Source organism: Chiloscyllium punctatum, unplaced genomic scaffold (assembly GCF_047496795.1).
Source record: "Chiloscyllium punctatum isolate Juve2018m unplaced genomic scaffold, sChiPun1.3 scaffold_555, whole genome shotgun sequence".
Lineage (NCBI taxonomy): Eukaryota > Metazoa > Chordata > Chondrichthyes > Orectolobiformes > Hemiscylliidae > Chiloscyllium > Chiloscyllium punctatum.
The window spans coordinates 95,837-112,182 of NW_027310289.1; the positions used below are offsets into that span (position 1 = coordinate 95,837).

Consider the following 16,346-nt stretch of genomic DNA (forward strand, 5'->3'; position numbering starts at 1 on the left):
CCCCTCCCCCTGAGCAGCTGCAGCCCCCCCCCACCAACACCCCTGGTTAACTTTGGTCTTCTCTTTCCCCCCCCCCCCCCCCCGTGTCAGGGACAAACTGAACGAGCTGAGGAGGGAGAAGCAGAAGCTGGTGGAGAAGATCATGGACCAGTACAGAGTGATTGACCCAGCCCTACCCAGGAGGTAAGGCCTGACGGGGTGGGGGGGTGGGGGGGGCGGGGTGGGGTGGGGAGAGAGCCGAACAATCCCCCCCCCCACCTCCTCCCTCGGGGATCGAACCACCGCCCCGCAGACTGACAGCATCCCCTCTGTCCCTCCCCAGCAGGAAGGGGAACTGGATCGCCGACAAGATGAAGAGACTGATCAAACCCCGCAAGGACCTCAGCAAGGACCAGCTCAGGCCCATCCTGATCAATCCGGGGGGGGGCCTCGACACCGCCGACGATGCCCCTCCGACAGAAACCCCGGAGCAACTCCAGACATCCTCCAGAGCCGTCGGTATGGCAACCACTGCCCAGCCCCCTCTTCCACCCTCCCCCTCACCATGGCGGATGGGGTGGGTGTACAGGGATGGTCCACAACGGAGAGATGGGGGTTGGGTGTAGAGAGTGGGCCTTCAATGGGGGGGGTTGGGTACAGAGAGTGGGCCTTCAATGGGGGGTTGGGTGTAGAGAGTGGGTCTTCAATGGGGGGTTGGGTACAGAGAGTGGGTCTTCAATGGGGGGTTGGGTACAGAGAGTGGGTCTTCAATGGGGGGTTGGGTGTAGAGAGTGGGTCTTCAATGGGGGGTTGGGTACAGAGAGTGGGTCTTCAATGGGGGGTTGGGTACAGAGAGTGGGTCTTCAATGGGGGGTTGGGTACAGAGAGTGGGCCTTCAATGGGGGGTTGGGTACAGAGAGTGGGTCTTCAATGGGGGGTTGGGTACAGAGAGTGGGCCTTCAATGGGGGGTTGGGTGTAGAGAGTGGGCCTTCAATGGGGGGTTGGGTGTAGAGAGTGGGCCTTCAATGGGGGGTTGGGTGTAGAGAGTGGGCCTTCAATGGGGGGTTGGGTGTAGAGAGTGGGCCTTCAATGGGGGTTGGGTACAGAGAGTGGGCCTTCAATGGGGGGGTTGGGTGTAGAGAGTGGGCCTTCAATGGGGGGTTGGGTACAGAGAGTGGGCCTTCAATGGGGGATTGGGTGTAGAGAGTGGGTCTTCAATGGGGGTTGGGTACAGAGAGTGGGCCTTCAATGGGGGATTGGGTACAGAGAGTGGACTTTCAATGGGGGGTTGGGTACAGAGAGTGGGCCTTCAATGGGGGTTGCGTGTAGAGAGTGGACTTTCAATGGGGGGTTGGGTGTAGAGAGTGGGCCTTCAATGGGGGGTTGGGTACAGAGAGTGGGCCTTCAATGGGGGGTTGGGTACAGAGAGTGGACCTTCAATGGGGGGGTTGGGTGTAGAGAGTGGGCCTTCAATGGGGGGTTGGGTGTAGAGAGTGGGCCTTCAATGGGGGATTGGGTACAGAGAGTGGGCCTTCAATGGGGGGTTGGGTACAGAGAGTGGGCCTTCAATGGGGGGTTGGGTACAGAGAGTGGGTCTTCAATGGGGGGTTGGGTACAGAGAGTGGGCCTTCAATGGGGGGTTGGGTACAGAGAGTGGGCCTTCAATGAGGGTTGGGTACAGAGAGTGGGCCTTCAATGGGGGGTTGGGTACAGAGAGTGGGCCTTCAATGGGGGTTGGGTACAGAGAGTGGGCCTTCAATGGGGGGTTGGGTACAGAGAGTGGGTCTTCAATGGGGATTGGGTACAGAGAGTGGGCCTTCAATGGGGGTTGGGTGTAGAGAGTGGGCCTTCAATAGGGGTTGGGTACAGAGAGTGGGCCTTCAATGGGGGGTTGGGTGTAGAGAGTGGGTCTTTAATGGGGGGTTGGGTACAGAGAGTGGGCCTTCAATGGGGGATTGGGTACAGAGAGTGGGCCTTCAATGGGGGGTTGGGTGTAGAGAGTGGGCCTTCAATGGGGATTGGGTGTAGAGAGTGGGCCTTCAATGGGGATTGGGTGTAGAGAGTGGGCCTTCAATGGGGGGTTGGGTGTAGAGAGTGGGCCTTCAATGGGGGGTTGGGTACAGAGAGTGGGCCTTCAATGGGGGGTTGGGTACAGAGAGTGGGCCTTCAATGCGGGGTTGGGTACAGAGAGTGGGCCTTCAATGGGGGTTGGGTACAGAGAGTGGGCCTTCAATGGGGGGTTGGGTACAGAGAGTGGGCCTTCAATGGGGGGTTGGGTACAGAGAGTGGGCCTTCAATGGGGGGTTGGGTACAGAGAGTGGGCCTTCAATGGGGGTTGGGTACAGAGAGTGGGCCTTCAATGGGGGGTTGGGTACAGAGAGTGGGCCTTCAATGGGGGGTTGGGTACAGAGAGTGGGCCTTCAATGGGGGATTGGGTACAGAGAGTGGGCCTTCAATGGGGGATTGGGTACAGAGAGTGGGCCTTCAATGGGGGGTTGGGTACAGAGAGTGGGCCTTCAATGGGGGGTTGGGTGTAGAGAGTGGGCCTTCAATGGGGGGTTGGGTACAGAGAGTGGGCCTTCAATGGGGGGTTGGGTGTAGAGAGTGGGCCTTCAATGGGGGGTTGGGTGTAGAGAGTGGGCCTTCAATGGGGGGTTGGGTACAGAGAGTGGGCCTTCAATGGGGGATTGGGTACAGAGAGTGGGCCTTCAATGGGGGTTGGGTGTAGAGAGTGGGTCTTCAATGGGGATTGGGTACAGAGAGTGGGCCTTCAATGGGGGGTTGGGTGTAGAGAGTGGGTCTTCAATGGGGATTGGGTACAGAGAGTGGGCCTTCAATGGGGGGTTGGGTACAGAGAGTGGGTCTTCAATGGGGATTGGGTGTAGAGAGTGGGTCTTCAATGGGGGGTTAGGTGTAGAGAGTGGGCCTTCAATGGGGATTGGGTGTAGAGAGTGGGTCTTCAATGGGGGGTTGGGTGTAGAGAGTGGGCCTTCAATGGGGGGTTGGGTGTAGAGAGTGGGCCTTCAATGGGGGATTGGGTACAGAGAGTGGGCCTTCAATGGGGGATTGGGTACAGAGAGTGGGCCTTCAATGGGGGGTTGGGTACAGAGAGTGGGCCTTCAATGGGGGGTTGGGTACAGAGAGTGGGCCTTCAATGGGGATTGCGTGTAGAGAGTGGGTCTTCAATGGGGGTTGGGTACAGAGAGTGGGTCTTCAATGGGGGGTTGGGTACAGAGAGTGGGTCTTCAATGGGGGATTGGGTACAGAGAGTGGGCCTTCAATGGGGGGTTGGGTGTAGAGAGTGGGCCTTCAATGGGGGGTTGGGTGTAGAGAGTGGGCCTTCAATGGGGGGGTTGGGTACAGAGAGTGGGCCTTCAATGGGGGGTTGGGTGTAGAGAGTGGGCCTTCAATGGGGGGTTGGGTGTAGAGAGTGGGCCTTCAATGGGGGGTTGGGTACAGAGAGTGGGCCTTCAATGGGGGGTTGGGTGTAGAGAGTGGGCCTTCAATGGGGGGTTGGGTGTAGAGAGTGGGCCTTCAATGGGGGGTTGGGTGTAGAGAGTGGGCCTTCAATGGGGGGTTGGGTACAGAGAGTGGGCCTTCAATGGGGGGTTGGGTACAGAGAGTGGGTCTTCAATGGGGGATTGGGTGTAGAGAGTGGACCTTCAATGGGGGGTTGGGTGTAGAGAGTGGGCCTTCAATGGGAGGTTGGGTGTAGAGAGTGGGCCTTCAATGGGGGGGTTGGGTGTAGAGAGTGGGCCTTCAATGGGGGGGTTGGGTGTAGAGAGTGGGCCTTCAATGGGGGGGTTGGGTGTAGAGAGTGGGCCTTCAATGGGGGGGTTGGGTGTAGAGAGTGGGCCTTCAATGGGGGGGTTGGGTGTAGAGAGTGGGCCTTCAATGGGGGATTGGGTGTAGAGAGTGGGCCTTCAATGGGGGATTGGGTACAGAGAGTGGGCCTTCAATGGGGGATTGGGTGTAGAGAGTGGGCCTTCAATGGGGGATTGGGTACAGAGAGTGGGCCTTCAATGGGGGGTTGGGTGTAGAGAGTGGGCCTTCAATGGGGGGTTGGGTGTAGAGAGTGGGCCTTCAATGGGGGGTTGGGTGTAGAGAGTGGGCCTTCAATGGGGGGTTGGGTATAGAGAGTGGGCCTTCAATGGGGGGTTGGGTGTAGAGAGTGGGCCTTCAATGGGGGGTTGGGTGTAGAGAGTGGGCCTTCAATGGGGGGTTGGGTACAGAGAGTGGGCCTTCAATGGGGATTGGGTACAGAGAGTGGGCCTTCAATGGGGATTGGGTGTAGAGAGTGGGCCTTCAATGGGGGGTTGGGTACAGAGAGTGGGCCTTCAATGGGGGGTTGGGTGTAGAGAGTGGGCCTTCAATGGGGGTTGGGTACAGAGAGTGGGCCTTCAATGGGGGATTGGGTGTAGAGAGTGGGTCTTCAATGGGGGGTTGGGTGTAGACAGTGGGCCTTCAATGGGGGGTTGGGTGTAGAGAGTGGGCCTTCAATGGGGGGTTGGGTGTAGAGAGTGGGTCTTCAATGGGGGGTTGGGTGTAGAGAGTGGGTCTTCAATGGGGGGTTGGGTGTAGAGAGTGGGCCTTCAATGGGGGGTTGGGTACAGAGAGTGGGTCTTCAATGGGGGGTTGGGTACAGAGAGTGGGCCTTCAATGGGGGGGTTGGATATAGAGAGTGGGCCTTCAATGGGGGGTTGGGTGTAGAGAGTGGGCCTTCAATGGGGGGTTGGGTGTAGAGAGTGGGCCTTCAATGGGGGGTTGGGTGTAGAGAGTGGGCCTTCAATGGGGGGTTGGGTGTAGAGAGTGGGCCTTCAATGGGGGGTTGGGTACAGAGAGTGGGCCTTCAATGGGGGGTTGGGTACAGAGAGTGGGCCTTCAATGGGGGGTTGGGTACAGAGAGTGGGCCTTCAATGGGGGGTTGGGTACAGAGAGTGGGCCTTCAATGGGGGGTTGGGTGTAGAGAGTGGGCCTTCAATGGGGGGTTGGGTGTAGAGAGTGGGTCTTCAATGGGGGGTTGGGTACAGAGAGTGGGCCTTCAATGGGGGGGTTGGGTATAGAGAGTGGGCCTTCAATGGGGGGTTGGGTGTAGAGAGTGGGCCTTCAATGGGGGGTTGGGTACAGAGAGTGGGCCTTCAATGGGGGTTGGGTGTAGAGAGTGGGCCTTCAATGGAGGGTTGGGTGTAGAGAGTGGGCCTTCAATGGGGGGTTGGGTATAGAGAGTGGGCCTTCAATGGGGGGTTGGGTGTAGAGAGTGGGCCTTCAATGGGGATTGGGTACAGAGAGTGGGCCTTCAATGGGGGGTTGGGTGTAGAGAGTGGGCCTTCAATGGGGGGTTGGGTGTAGAGAGTGGGCCTTCAATGGGGGGTTGGATATAGAGAGTGGGTCTTCAAAGTGGGGGGGGTTGGATGTAGAGGGTGGGCCTTCAATGGGGGATTGGGTGTAGAGAGTGGGCCTTCAATGGGGGATTGGGTGTAGAGAGTGGGCCTTCAATGGGGGTTGGGTGTAGAGAGTGGACCTTCAATGGGGGGTTGGGTGTAGAGAGTGGGCCTTCAATGGGGGGTTGGGTGTAGAGAGTGGGCCTTCAATGGGGATTGGGTACAGAGAGTGGGCCTTCAATGGGGGGTTGGATATAGAGAGTGGGTCTTCAAAGTGGGGGGGGTTGGATGTAGAGGGTGGGCCTTAGATTGGGGGGTTGGGTGCAGAGAGAGCGTCTTCGATGAGAGTTTGTGTGTTGAGAGAGGGTCTTCGATGGGGGAGTTGGATGTAGAGGGAGGGTCTTTTGGGGTTGGGTGCAGAGGGAGGGTCTTTGATGGGGGTTGGGTGCAGAGGGAGGGTCTTTGATGGGGGTTGGGTGTAGAGGGAGGGCCTTTGATGGGGAGTTGGGTGTAGAGGAGGGTCTTTGGGAATTGTGTGTAGAGAGAGGGTCTTTGATGGGGTTTGGGTGTAGAGAGTGGGTCTTTGATGGGGAGTTGGGTATAGAGGGAGGGTCTTTAGGGGTTGTGTGTAGAGAGAGGGTCTTTTGATGGAGGTGTTGGGTGTAGAGGGAGGGTCATTGATGGGAATTGGGTGTAGAGAGTGGATCTTTGATGGGGAATGGGGTGTAGAGGGAGGGTCTTTGATGGGCGTTGGGTGTAGAGGGAGGGTCTTTGATGGGCGTTGGGCGTTGGGTGGGGAGTTGGGTGTAGAGGGGGGTCTTCGATGGGGACTTGGGTGTAGAGGGAGGGTCTTTGATGGGGGATAGGGTTTTGAGGGAGGGTCTTGGATGGGGGGGTCAGGTGTTGAGGGAGGCTCTTGGATGTGGAGTCGGGTGTAGAGAGAGGGTCTTCAATGGGGGAGGGGGTTGGTTTTTGAGGGGGGGGGGCCCTGGATGGGGGGGTGAGGGGGAGGAGGGGGCCGGGTGTGGACAGGCGGACTGAGTGACCTTGCTGACCCCCCCCCCCCTCCCCCCATGTCCAGGTGTCTCGGACACTCTGAGCCGGGAGCCGAGGAGCGCGCAGGCAGATGCCTCCTACGAGGACGGGAAAGTCACGCTGAGACCCCATCGGAAGTTGAGCTCCCGGATCTACAGCTCCGAAAACCCTCGGCAGAGATTCCGCCAGCGCCGGGTGGGCTGGTTTCCTACAGAGAGTGAGGACGACGAGGCGGAGGGGGTCGACTCTTCCCCCAGTTGCAGTAGCACCATCAGCCGCGACAGCGATCCCATGTTGGATTCCAAAGGTAATTGACTCCCATTTCTCCCTGGGTCCACTTGAGTTCAGACCAAGGGGAGTGTCCTCCCGTGGTTTTGACAGACCAGACCTGGCGTGTTCCTTCGGTTCCCCCCCCCCCCCGCCGATCTAACGGAAGAGAAAGATTGGTCTTCGAGGGTTTGGCAGATGCCAGGACAATCCCATCCGACTCGGCCGGCGTTCCTTCGGAAGGACGAGGGAAGGGAATCTGATTGAGACACGTGGTACTGTAACAGGGCGCAGGATATCGTGACCGGGGGAGTCTGACACGATGCAGGGAACGCGTTTTCTCCCTGACTGGGGGAGTCTCAAACCAATGGTGGTGGTGGGGGGGGGGGGGGGGGGGTTGGCATACACCATCTCGGGAAAAGACGGACAGACTGGGATCAGGAAGCGTGGTCCCTGTGGAATTCTCTCCCACGGAAAACCAGAGGGCCACTCACTGAGTAAATCCCAGAAAGAGCTGGATACCTCTGTAGATTGTGATGTGGAGGGACCCAGTGTTGGGCTGGGATGTACAGAGTTAAAAGTCATGCGCAACACCAGGTTATAGTCCGACAGGTTTATTCGGAAACACTAGCTTTCGGAGCGACGCTCCTTCATCAGGTGGTTATGGGATCTACTGATGAAGGAGCAGCGTTCCGAAAGCTAGTGTTTCCGAATAAACCTGTTGGACTATTACCTGGCGTTGCGCATGACTTTTAACTCTGTAGATGTAATAAGTATCAAGGGGAATGGTGAGGAAAAGCAGGAAGATATTACAGCGCCACACAGCATAGAAACAGACCCTTTAGTCCCACCGCTCCATAATCCCAAACTAACCTCGTCCCACCTGCCTGCTCCTGGCCCATATCCCTCCAAACCTTTTCCTATTCATGTCCTTATCCAAATGTCTTTAAAACATTATAGCCTATTGTGCCTCCCCCATTCTCATTCCACACACAAACCACCCTCTATGGGGACAAAACTATTGCCCCTCTTATCTGTTTTACATCTTAGTCTTCTCCCCTTACAAATATGCCCCCTAGTTTTTGGACTCCCCCACCCCAGGGGGAAAAGACCTTGCTTATTTACCTTATCCATGCCCCTCATGATTTTATAAATCCCTAGAAGGTCAGTCCTCAGCCTCCCACGCTCCAGGGAAAACAGCCCCAGCCTCTCCTTATAACTCAAACCCTCCATACCCAGCAACATCCTGGTAAATCTCTCCTGAACCCTCTCCGGTTTAATAATCTCCTTCCTGTAACAGGGCGACCAGAACTGGACACAGTACTCCAGACGAGGCCTCACCAATGTCCTGTACAACCCCAACATGACGTACCAACTCCTGTACTCAAAGGACTGAGCAATGAAGGCAAATGAGCTAAATGCCTTCTTAACCTCCCTGTCTACCTGTGATACAAATGTCAAAGAATTATGTACCGGAACCCCTTGGTCTCCATGTCCTACAACATTACACAGGGCCCTACCATTAATTGAAAAGCCCTGCCCTTATGTGTTTTACCAAACTGCAACATCTCACATTTACCCAAATTAAACTCCATCTGCCACTCCTCAGCCCATTGACCCAATTGATCAAGATCCCTTTGTAATCTTCGATAACCACCTTCACTGTCCACTCTGCCACCAATTTTGGTTTCATCCACAAACTTACTGACCATGTCTTCTATACTCTAACCTAAATCATTTATATAAATGACAAACAAAAGTGGACTCAGGCCTGATCCCTGTGGAACATCTCAGGTCATAGGCCTCCAGTCGGAAAAGCAACCCTCCCCTATCACCCTTTGTCTCCTGCCATTGAGCCAATTTTGTATCCAATTGGCAAGCTCTCCCTGAGTCCCACGTGGTATAACTTTACGAATGGGTCCATCTTGCGAAACCTTGTCAAAGGCTTTACTAAAGTCCAAGTAAACGATGTCTACCGCTCTGCCTTCATCTATCCTCTTGGTTACTTCCTCAAAAAACTCAAATCAAGTTTGTGAGACACGATTTCCCTCACACAAAGCCACGCTGACTATCCCTCATCAGACCTTGTTTCTCCCAAATGTACATCAGTCCCGTCTCTCCAAACCCCCTCCTACACCTTAAGATAGGTTCCCTACAGTGTGGAAACAGGCCCTTCGGCCCAACCAGTCCACACTGACCCTCCAAAGAGTAACCCACCCAGACCCATTTCCCTCTGACTGATGCACCTAACACTATGGGACAATTTAGCATGGCCAATTCACTTGACCTGCACATCTTTGGACTGTGAGAGGAAACCGGAGCACCCGGAGGAAACCCACGCAGACACAGGGAGAATGTGCAAACTCCACACAGTCAGTCACCTGAGGGTGGAATTGAACCTGGGACCCTGGTGCTGTGAGGCAGCAGTGCTAACCACTGAGCCACCGTGCCACCCAAACCACCCCATTGCTGAGATTGTGGATTGGCCATGATGGTATTGAGTGGTAGAACAGTCTCTGAGGTCTGAACGGCCTACCCCTAGTTTCTGTGGGAGCCGGAGTTTGAGAGGGGTGGGGATGGGTGTGGGGGGTGGTGGGGGGAGGGAGAAGGTTTTGACCTGAGTGCGAGTGAGTTGACCCGAGGGGCAGGTGGATGTGGCGGAATTGTCGGAGGCAAGGGGAGTGTGGACGTTGTGGGGGCGTGGGTGAGGTGGGGGTGGGGGGGGGGGCGGGTAAGTGAGGAGGGAGTGTGTGCGCGTCCAGGGAATGGGCTTGCGCCCAAGTGGGCCGAACGGTCACAGACAAGCAGCTGGGGGAGTGGGGGAGATGAAGCCTCAGAAAGGCCTGTAAGCGGGGGACGGGGGGGGGGGGGGAGGTGGAATAAGGAAGGTCTGTCAAGAGAAGCCTAGGTCACAGGCCTCAGTCTGGTTGCTACGGGTTACCAGCCCTGAAATGGAGGGACTGGAGATGAACTGGAATTTCTTCCCACCAAGGGTAGTGAATCTGTGGAATTATTTACCACAAGAGGCCTGTTGAGGCTGGGTCATGGAGGATGTTAAGGCTGAGACAGACAGATTTTGAATCAGGGAGGGAATCGAGGGGTTACAGGGAAAGCAGATGATCGGATCAGCCATGATCTCATCGAATGACGGAACAGACTCGATGGGCCGAATGGCCCACATCCTATAAGGCACATCCGGTGGCCTCAGCCTGACTGACTACTCGGACGGGAAAGCACGTAACTCAACACAAGTTCCCCTCCATTGGCCAAACTCCCAAAGAGGCTTCAGCCTCAGAGTAGGCCCACTCCAGTCCTGATGATGTAGCTCCGCTTCCCACCCCCACCCCAATAATTATCCTGATATTCCCAGGAGGTGTATTCAACAAGGAGCTACCTCTGGGCCCTTTTGCAAAGACCAGAAGACATGGGAGCAGAAATTAGGCCTTTCAGCCCATCCAGTCTGTACTGCCATTCAGTCATGGCTGATAAGTTTCTCAACCCCATTCTCCCACTTACTCCCCGTAACCCTTGATCTCCTTGATACACAAGGACCTGTCTATCTCCATCTTAAGTATACTCAATGACCTGACCTCCACAGCCTTCTGTGACAATGAGTTCCACAGATTCCCCACTCTCTGGCTGAAGAAGTTTCTCCTTATCTCCATTCTCAAGGCCCTTCCCTTTACTTGAAGGCTGTGCCCTTAGGCCCTAGTCTCTCCTAACAACAAAAATGTCTTCCCAACATCTACTCTGTCCTGGCCTTTCAGTATTCTGTAAACTCCAATTCGATCCCCCTTCATCCTTCTAATCTCCATCGAGTATAAACTCAGACTTCTCAAATGTTCCTCATACGTTAAACGTTTCACTCCTGGGCCCAGCCTCATGAACTTCCTCTGAACACCCTCCAGGGCCAGTACATCCTTCCTGAGATATTGGGCCCAAAACTGCGCACAATACTCCAAATGGGCTTGACCAGAGCCTCTGGTACATCCCTGGTTTTATAGTCAAGTCCTGAGAATAAATGCCATCATTGCGTTTACCTTCCTAGCCACTGACTCAACCTGCGAGTTTACCTTGAGAGAATCCTGGACTACAACTCCCAAGGAAATAGCTGGAGAACTTAATAAATACTTTGCGTCGGTCTTCACAGTGGAAGACGTGGTTAATATCCCAACAATTAAGGAGAGCCAGGGGGCAGAGTGGTAGCCATTACAAAGGAGAAAGCACTTGATAAGCTAACCCTCTTGGTCAAGAAAGGATCAAGACGAAAGCTGGAAATTTATAGGCCGATTAGCCTAACCTCGGTTGTAGGTAAAATTCCAGAATCCATCGCTAAGGATGAGGTTTCTAAATTCTTGGAAGTGCAGAGTCTGATTAGAACAAGTCAACATGGATTTAGTAAGGGGAGGTCATGCCTGACAAACCTGTTGGTATTCTTTGAAGAGGTGACAAGTAGGTTAGACCAGGGAAACCCAGTGGATGTGGTCTATCTAGACTTCCAAAAGGCCTTTGATAAGGTGCCACACGGGAGGCTGCTGAGCAAGGTGGGGACCCATGGTGTTCGAGGTGAGCTACTGGGATGGATTGAAGATTGGCTCTCTGACAGAAGGCAGAGAGTTGGGATAAAAGGTTCTTTTTCAGAATGGCAGCCGGTGACGAGCGGTGTCCCGCAGGGTTCAGTGTTGGGGCCGCAGCTGTTCGCATTATATATTAATGATCTGGATGAAGGGACTGGGGGCATTCTAGCGAAGTTTGCAGATGATACGAAGTTAGGTGGACAGGCAAGTAGTACTGAGGAAGTGGGGAGGCTGCAGAGGGATCTAGACAGTTTGGGAGAGTGGTCCAGGAAATGGCAGATGGAATTCAACGTGAACAAATGTGAGGTCTTGCACTTTGGCAAAAAGAATAAAAGCACAGACTACTTTCTAAACGGTGAGAAAATTCGTAAAGTCAAAGTACAAAGGGATCTGGGAGTGCTAGTCGAGGATTCTCTAAAGGTCAACATGCAGGTTGAGTCTGTGATTAAGAAAGCGAACGCAATGTTGTCATTTATCTCAAGAGGGTTGGAATATAAAAGCACCGTTGTGCTACTGAGACTTTATAAAGCTCTGGTTAGGCCCCATTTGGAGTACTGTGTCCAGTTTTGGTCCCTACACCTCAGGAAGGACATACTGGCACTGGAACGTGTCCAGCGGAGATTCACACGGATGATCCCTGGAATGGTTGGTCTAACATATGAGGAACGGCTGAGGATCCTGGGATTGTATTCATTGGAGTTCAGAAGGTTGAGGAGAGATCTGATAGAAACTTATAAGGTAATGCATGGCTTGGAAAGGGTGGACGCTGGGAAATTGTTTCCGTTAGGTGAGGAGACTAGGACCCGTGGACACAGCCTTAGAATTAGAGGGGGTCAATTCAGAACGGAAATGCGGAGACATTCCTTCAGGCAGAGAGTGGTGGGCCTGTGGAATTCATTGCCACGGAGTGCAGTGGGGGCAGGGACTTTAAATGTCTTCAAGGCAGAGATTGATAAATTCTTTATCACGCAAGCAATTAAGGGATACGGGGGAGAGGGTGGGTAAGTGGCATTGAAATGGCCACCAGCCATGGTGGAGTGGACCCGATGGGCCGAATGGCCTCACTCCCACTCCTATTTCTTATGGTTTTATGGCCTTAAGTCTCTTTGCACTTCAGACTTCTGAAAGGTTGTGGTTTCAACACCGAGCCTTGTGCAACACCACTTGTCACTGGCTACCACCCTGAGAAAGAGTCTTTAATCCCCACCCTCTGCTTTCCCCCGCCCCCCAAAACAGCCAAGCGGCTGTCTATGTTAGCTCCTTCCCTCTGACACCCTGAGAGGCCTTCTCTCATTCGGCTGGCCTCCTGCAGGGCCCGACTGGAAAATGTGTCCAGTTGGGGCCCTTTCAGATAGATGTCAAAGGTGGGAGAGGGCATGGAAGGGGATGGGCAAGCACAGGAATGGGGCCGAATGGCCCCCCCCCCCCCCCCCCCCCCCCCCCCCCCCCCCCCCCCCCCCCCCCCCCCCCCCCCCCCCCCCCCCCCCCCCCCCCCCCCCCCCCCCCCCCCCCCCCCCCCCCCCCCCCCCCCCCCCCCCCCCCCCCCCCCCCCCCCCCCCCCCCCCCCCCCCCCCCCCCCCCCCCCCCCCCCCCCCCCCCCCCCCCCCCCCCCCCCCCCCCCCCCCCCCCCCCCCCCCCCCCCCCCCCCCCCCCCCCCCCCCCCCCCCCCCCCCCCCCCCCCCCCCCCCCCCCCCCCCCCCCCCCCCCCCCCCCCCCCCCCCCCCCCCCCCCCCCCCCCCCCCCCCCCCCCCCCCCCCCCCCCCCCCCCCCCCCCCCCCCCCCCCCCCCCCCCCCCCCCCCCCCCCCCCCCCCCCCCCCCCCCCCCCCCCCCCCCCCCCCCCCCCCCCCCCCCCCCCCCCCCCCCCCCCCCCCCCCCCCCCCCCCCCCCCCCCCCCCCCCCCCCCCCCCCCCCCCCCCCCCCCCCCCCCCCCCCCCCCCCCCCCCCCCCCCCCCCCCCCCCCCCCCCCCCCCCCCCCCCCCCCCCCCCCCCCCCCCCCCCCCCCCCCCCCCCCCCCCCCCCCCCCCCCCCCCCCCCCCCCCCCCCCCCCCCCCCCCCCCCCCCCCCCCCCCCCCCCCCCCCCCCCCCCCCCCCCCCCCCCCCCCCCCCCCCCCCCCCCCCCCCCCCCCCCCCCCCCCCCCCCCCCCCCCCCCCCCCCCCCCCCCCCCCCCCCCCCCCCCCCCCCCCCCCCCCCCCCCCCCCCCCCCCCCCCCCCCCCCCCCCCCCCCCCCCCCCCCCCCCCCCCCCCCCCCCCCCCCCCCCCCCCCCCCCCCCCCCCCCCCCCCCCCCCCCCACTTCCACGTGGGAACTGGGATTCACCTCTTGCCAGCGGTGGCTGAGGCAAGATTGGATTGAGGGGCGCTCTGTTTCTGTCGGTGTCGGAGGGCGAGGGGGGATGGAACTAACTCTCCCTGCTTTTGCCTTCCAGAAGTTTCCAAGAATCCAGAGTCGAGCCAAGGTTCTCAGAACAAACTCCCGGAGGCCGGGGACCGTCGCCGATGACAACAACGCAGGTTCCCCCTCTTTTCTCTTCATCCCGCTGCTCCGTCGGGATTTCCGGCACCTTCTGGAAGCGGGTGGGGGGGGAGGTTTCCGGAAGGCACGCCCAATCCGTGTTGAATTTACACCCAATCCCGTGTCCACAGACGTTTTCTCCCTTTTCCCGTTTCCAACAGGATTTTCCCATGTAAACATGTCACTGTAATTGCACCATGCTGCCACTAGAGGTGCAAGGCTGCTGCAGTGTTGGAAGAATCTCTTAGCCCCTCCTAGAATAAAACATTCCTCCTCCCCCCCACCCATTTCCTCTGTCACTCCCTCCCTCTCTCCCCCCTTGTCACCTCCCCCCCTCTCTCTACCCTGTTTCTCTCGAACTTTCTCCCTGCCTCCCCCCATCCCACACACTCCCTCGTTATCTTCCTGTCTCTGCCCCTCTCTCCTTCCCCTCCCCCCCCCCCAGTCTCACTGAGCTCTTCTCTCCTGGTCCCTCTGTCTTCCTCCCTTTCTTTAACTCTCAGTATCTCTCTCTCTCTCTCTCTCTGTCTTCCTCTCCTTCTATGTCTGCAATTTCTCTCTCTTCAGCTCTCTCTCTCTCTTTGTGATCTCTCTCTGTCTGTCTGTCTCTGTCTCTGTCTCCCTCTCTCTCTCTGATCACTCTCTCTGTGATCTTTTTTTTCTCTCTCTCCCTATTTGTGATCTCTCTTTCTGTTGTCTCTGTTTATCTCTGGGATCTCTCTCTCACTCTCTCTGTTCTCTCTCTCTCTGTTCTCTCTCCTCTCTTCCCCCCTCTCTCTCTCGCTCTCTCTGTTCTCTCGCTGTCTGTTCTCTCTCTCTCCCCCCCTCTCTCTCTCTCTGTTCTCTCTCTCTCTGTTCTCTCGCTGTCTATTCTCTCTCTCTCCCTCCCCTCCCTCTCTCTCTCTGTTCTCTCTCTCTCTGTTCTCTCTCCTCTCTCCCCCCTCTCTCTCTCGCTCTCTCTGTTCTCTCGCTGTCTGTTCTCTCTCTCTCCCCCCTCTCTCTCTCTCTCTGTTCTCTCTCGCTGTCTATTCTCTCTCTCTCCCTCCCCTCCCTCTCTCTCTCTGTTCTCTCGCTGTCTGTTCTCTCTCTCTCTCTCTCTGTTCTCCGCTGTCTGTTCTCTCTCTCTCTCTCTCTGTCTGTGATCTCACTCTGATCTCTCTTCTGTCGTCTCTCTCTGTGGCTTGGATCTCTCTCTCTCTGATCACTCTCTCTCTGTGATCTCTCTCTCCCCCCTCTCTCTCTCTCTCTCTATTCTCTGCTCCTGCTCTCTATCCCACCTGCTCACTGATCCTGCAGCGCTGTGCGATCAGTGGGTTTATGATCTGTCTCTCCAGGGACTGTACCCATTGCTATGATCTCTCCTGAGCTGTGCTGGGATGTCAGTGGTTAAGGAGGAAGTATCTGACCACACCACTCCCCATCCGGGCCCTGGGACTTTCCTCAACAGCTTTTGGTGCTCAAAACACAGTCAAAAACCTTCTTCCTGATCACTCTCAACGCTCTGTATCAATGTAGAGGGAGCTTTACTCTGTATCTAACCCCATGCTGTCCCTGTCCTGGGGAGCGTTTGATGGGGGACAGTGTAGAGGGAGCTTTACTCTGTATCTAACCCCGTGCTGTCCCTGTCCTGGGGAGTGTTTGATGGGGGGACAGTGTAGAGGGAGCTTTACTCTGTATCTAAACCCGTGCTGTCCCTGTCCTGGGAGTGTTGATGGGGGACAGTGTAGAGGGAGCTTTACTCTGTATCTAACCCCATGCTGTCCCTGTGTGTCTGTGTCAGTGTCTATGTGTGTGTCTATGTCAGTGTCTGTGTGTCTGTGTCAGTGTGCGTGTCTCTGTGTGTCTCTGTGTGTCTCTGTGTGTGTCAGTTTGTCTATGTGTGTGTCTCTCTGTGTCGGTGTGTCTCTATGTCGGTGTGTCTCTGTGTCAGAGTGTGTCTGTGTGTGTCTCTGTGTGTGTCTGTGACTCTGCGTGTGTCTCTGTATCTGTGTGTATGTCTGTGTCTCTGTGTGTGTCTGTATGTGTTTGTGTGTGTGTCTGTGTGTGTGTCTGTGTGTCTGTGTATGTGTGTCCGTGTGTGCCTGTGTGTGTATGTCTGTGTGTGTGTCTGTATGTGCCTGTGTGTGTGTGTGTCTATGTCTGTGCGCCTGTGTGTGTGTGCCTGTGTCTGTGTGTGTGTTCCTCAGTGTGTGAGTGTGTGTGTGCTTTCTGTGTGTGTGTGTGTGTGTGTGCCTGTGTGTGTCTGTCTGTGTGCGTGCCTCTGTGTGTCTGAGTGCATGTGTGTGTGCGCGTGTGTCTGTATGTGTATGTGTGTCTGTGTGTCTGTGTCTGTATGTGTGTCTGTGCCTGTGTGTGTGAGTGCCTGTGTGTATGTGCCTGTGTGAGTCTGTGTGCCTGTGTGTGTCTGTATGTGCCTGTGTGTATTTGTGTGTATGTGAGTGTGCGCCTGTGTGTGTGCCTGTGCGTGTCTGTGTGTGCGCGCCTTTGTGTGTGTCTGTGTGTGCCTGTGTCTGTGTATGTGTCTGTGTATGTGCCTGTGTGTGTGTCTGTGTGTGTGTATGTGCATTTGTGTGTGTCTGTGTGTGCGCCTTTGT

General features: G+C 56.7%; 1 protein-coding gene across 1 annotated transcript in view; it reads left to right on the plus strand.

Annotated features, from left to right (window-relative positions):
* Positions 1–13,756, plus strand: part of LOC140473224 (protein Daple-like) — a 72,934-nt gene extending 59,178 nt beyond the window's left edge. Inside the window, 4 exon segments of the mRNA XM_072567588.1 lie at positions 91–183; positions 323–498; positions 6,443–6,703; positions 13,667–13,756. Coding sequence (XP_072423689.1) covers positions 91–183; positions 323–498; positions 6,443–6,703; positions 13,667–13,740 — 604 coding nt within the window. The 3' untranslated portion in view covers positions 13,741–13,756.
* The last annotated feature ends 2,590 nt before the right edge of the window (positions 13,757–16,346 follow it).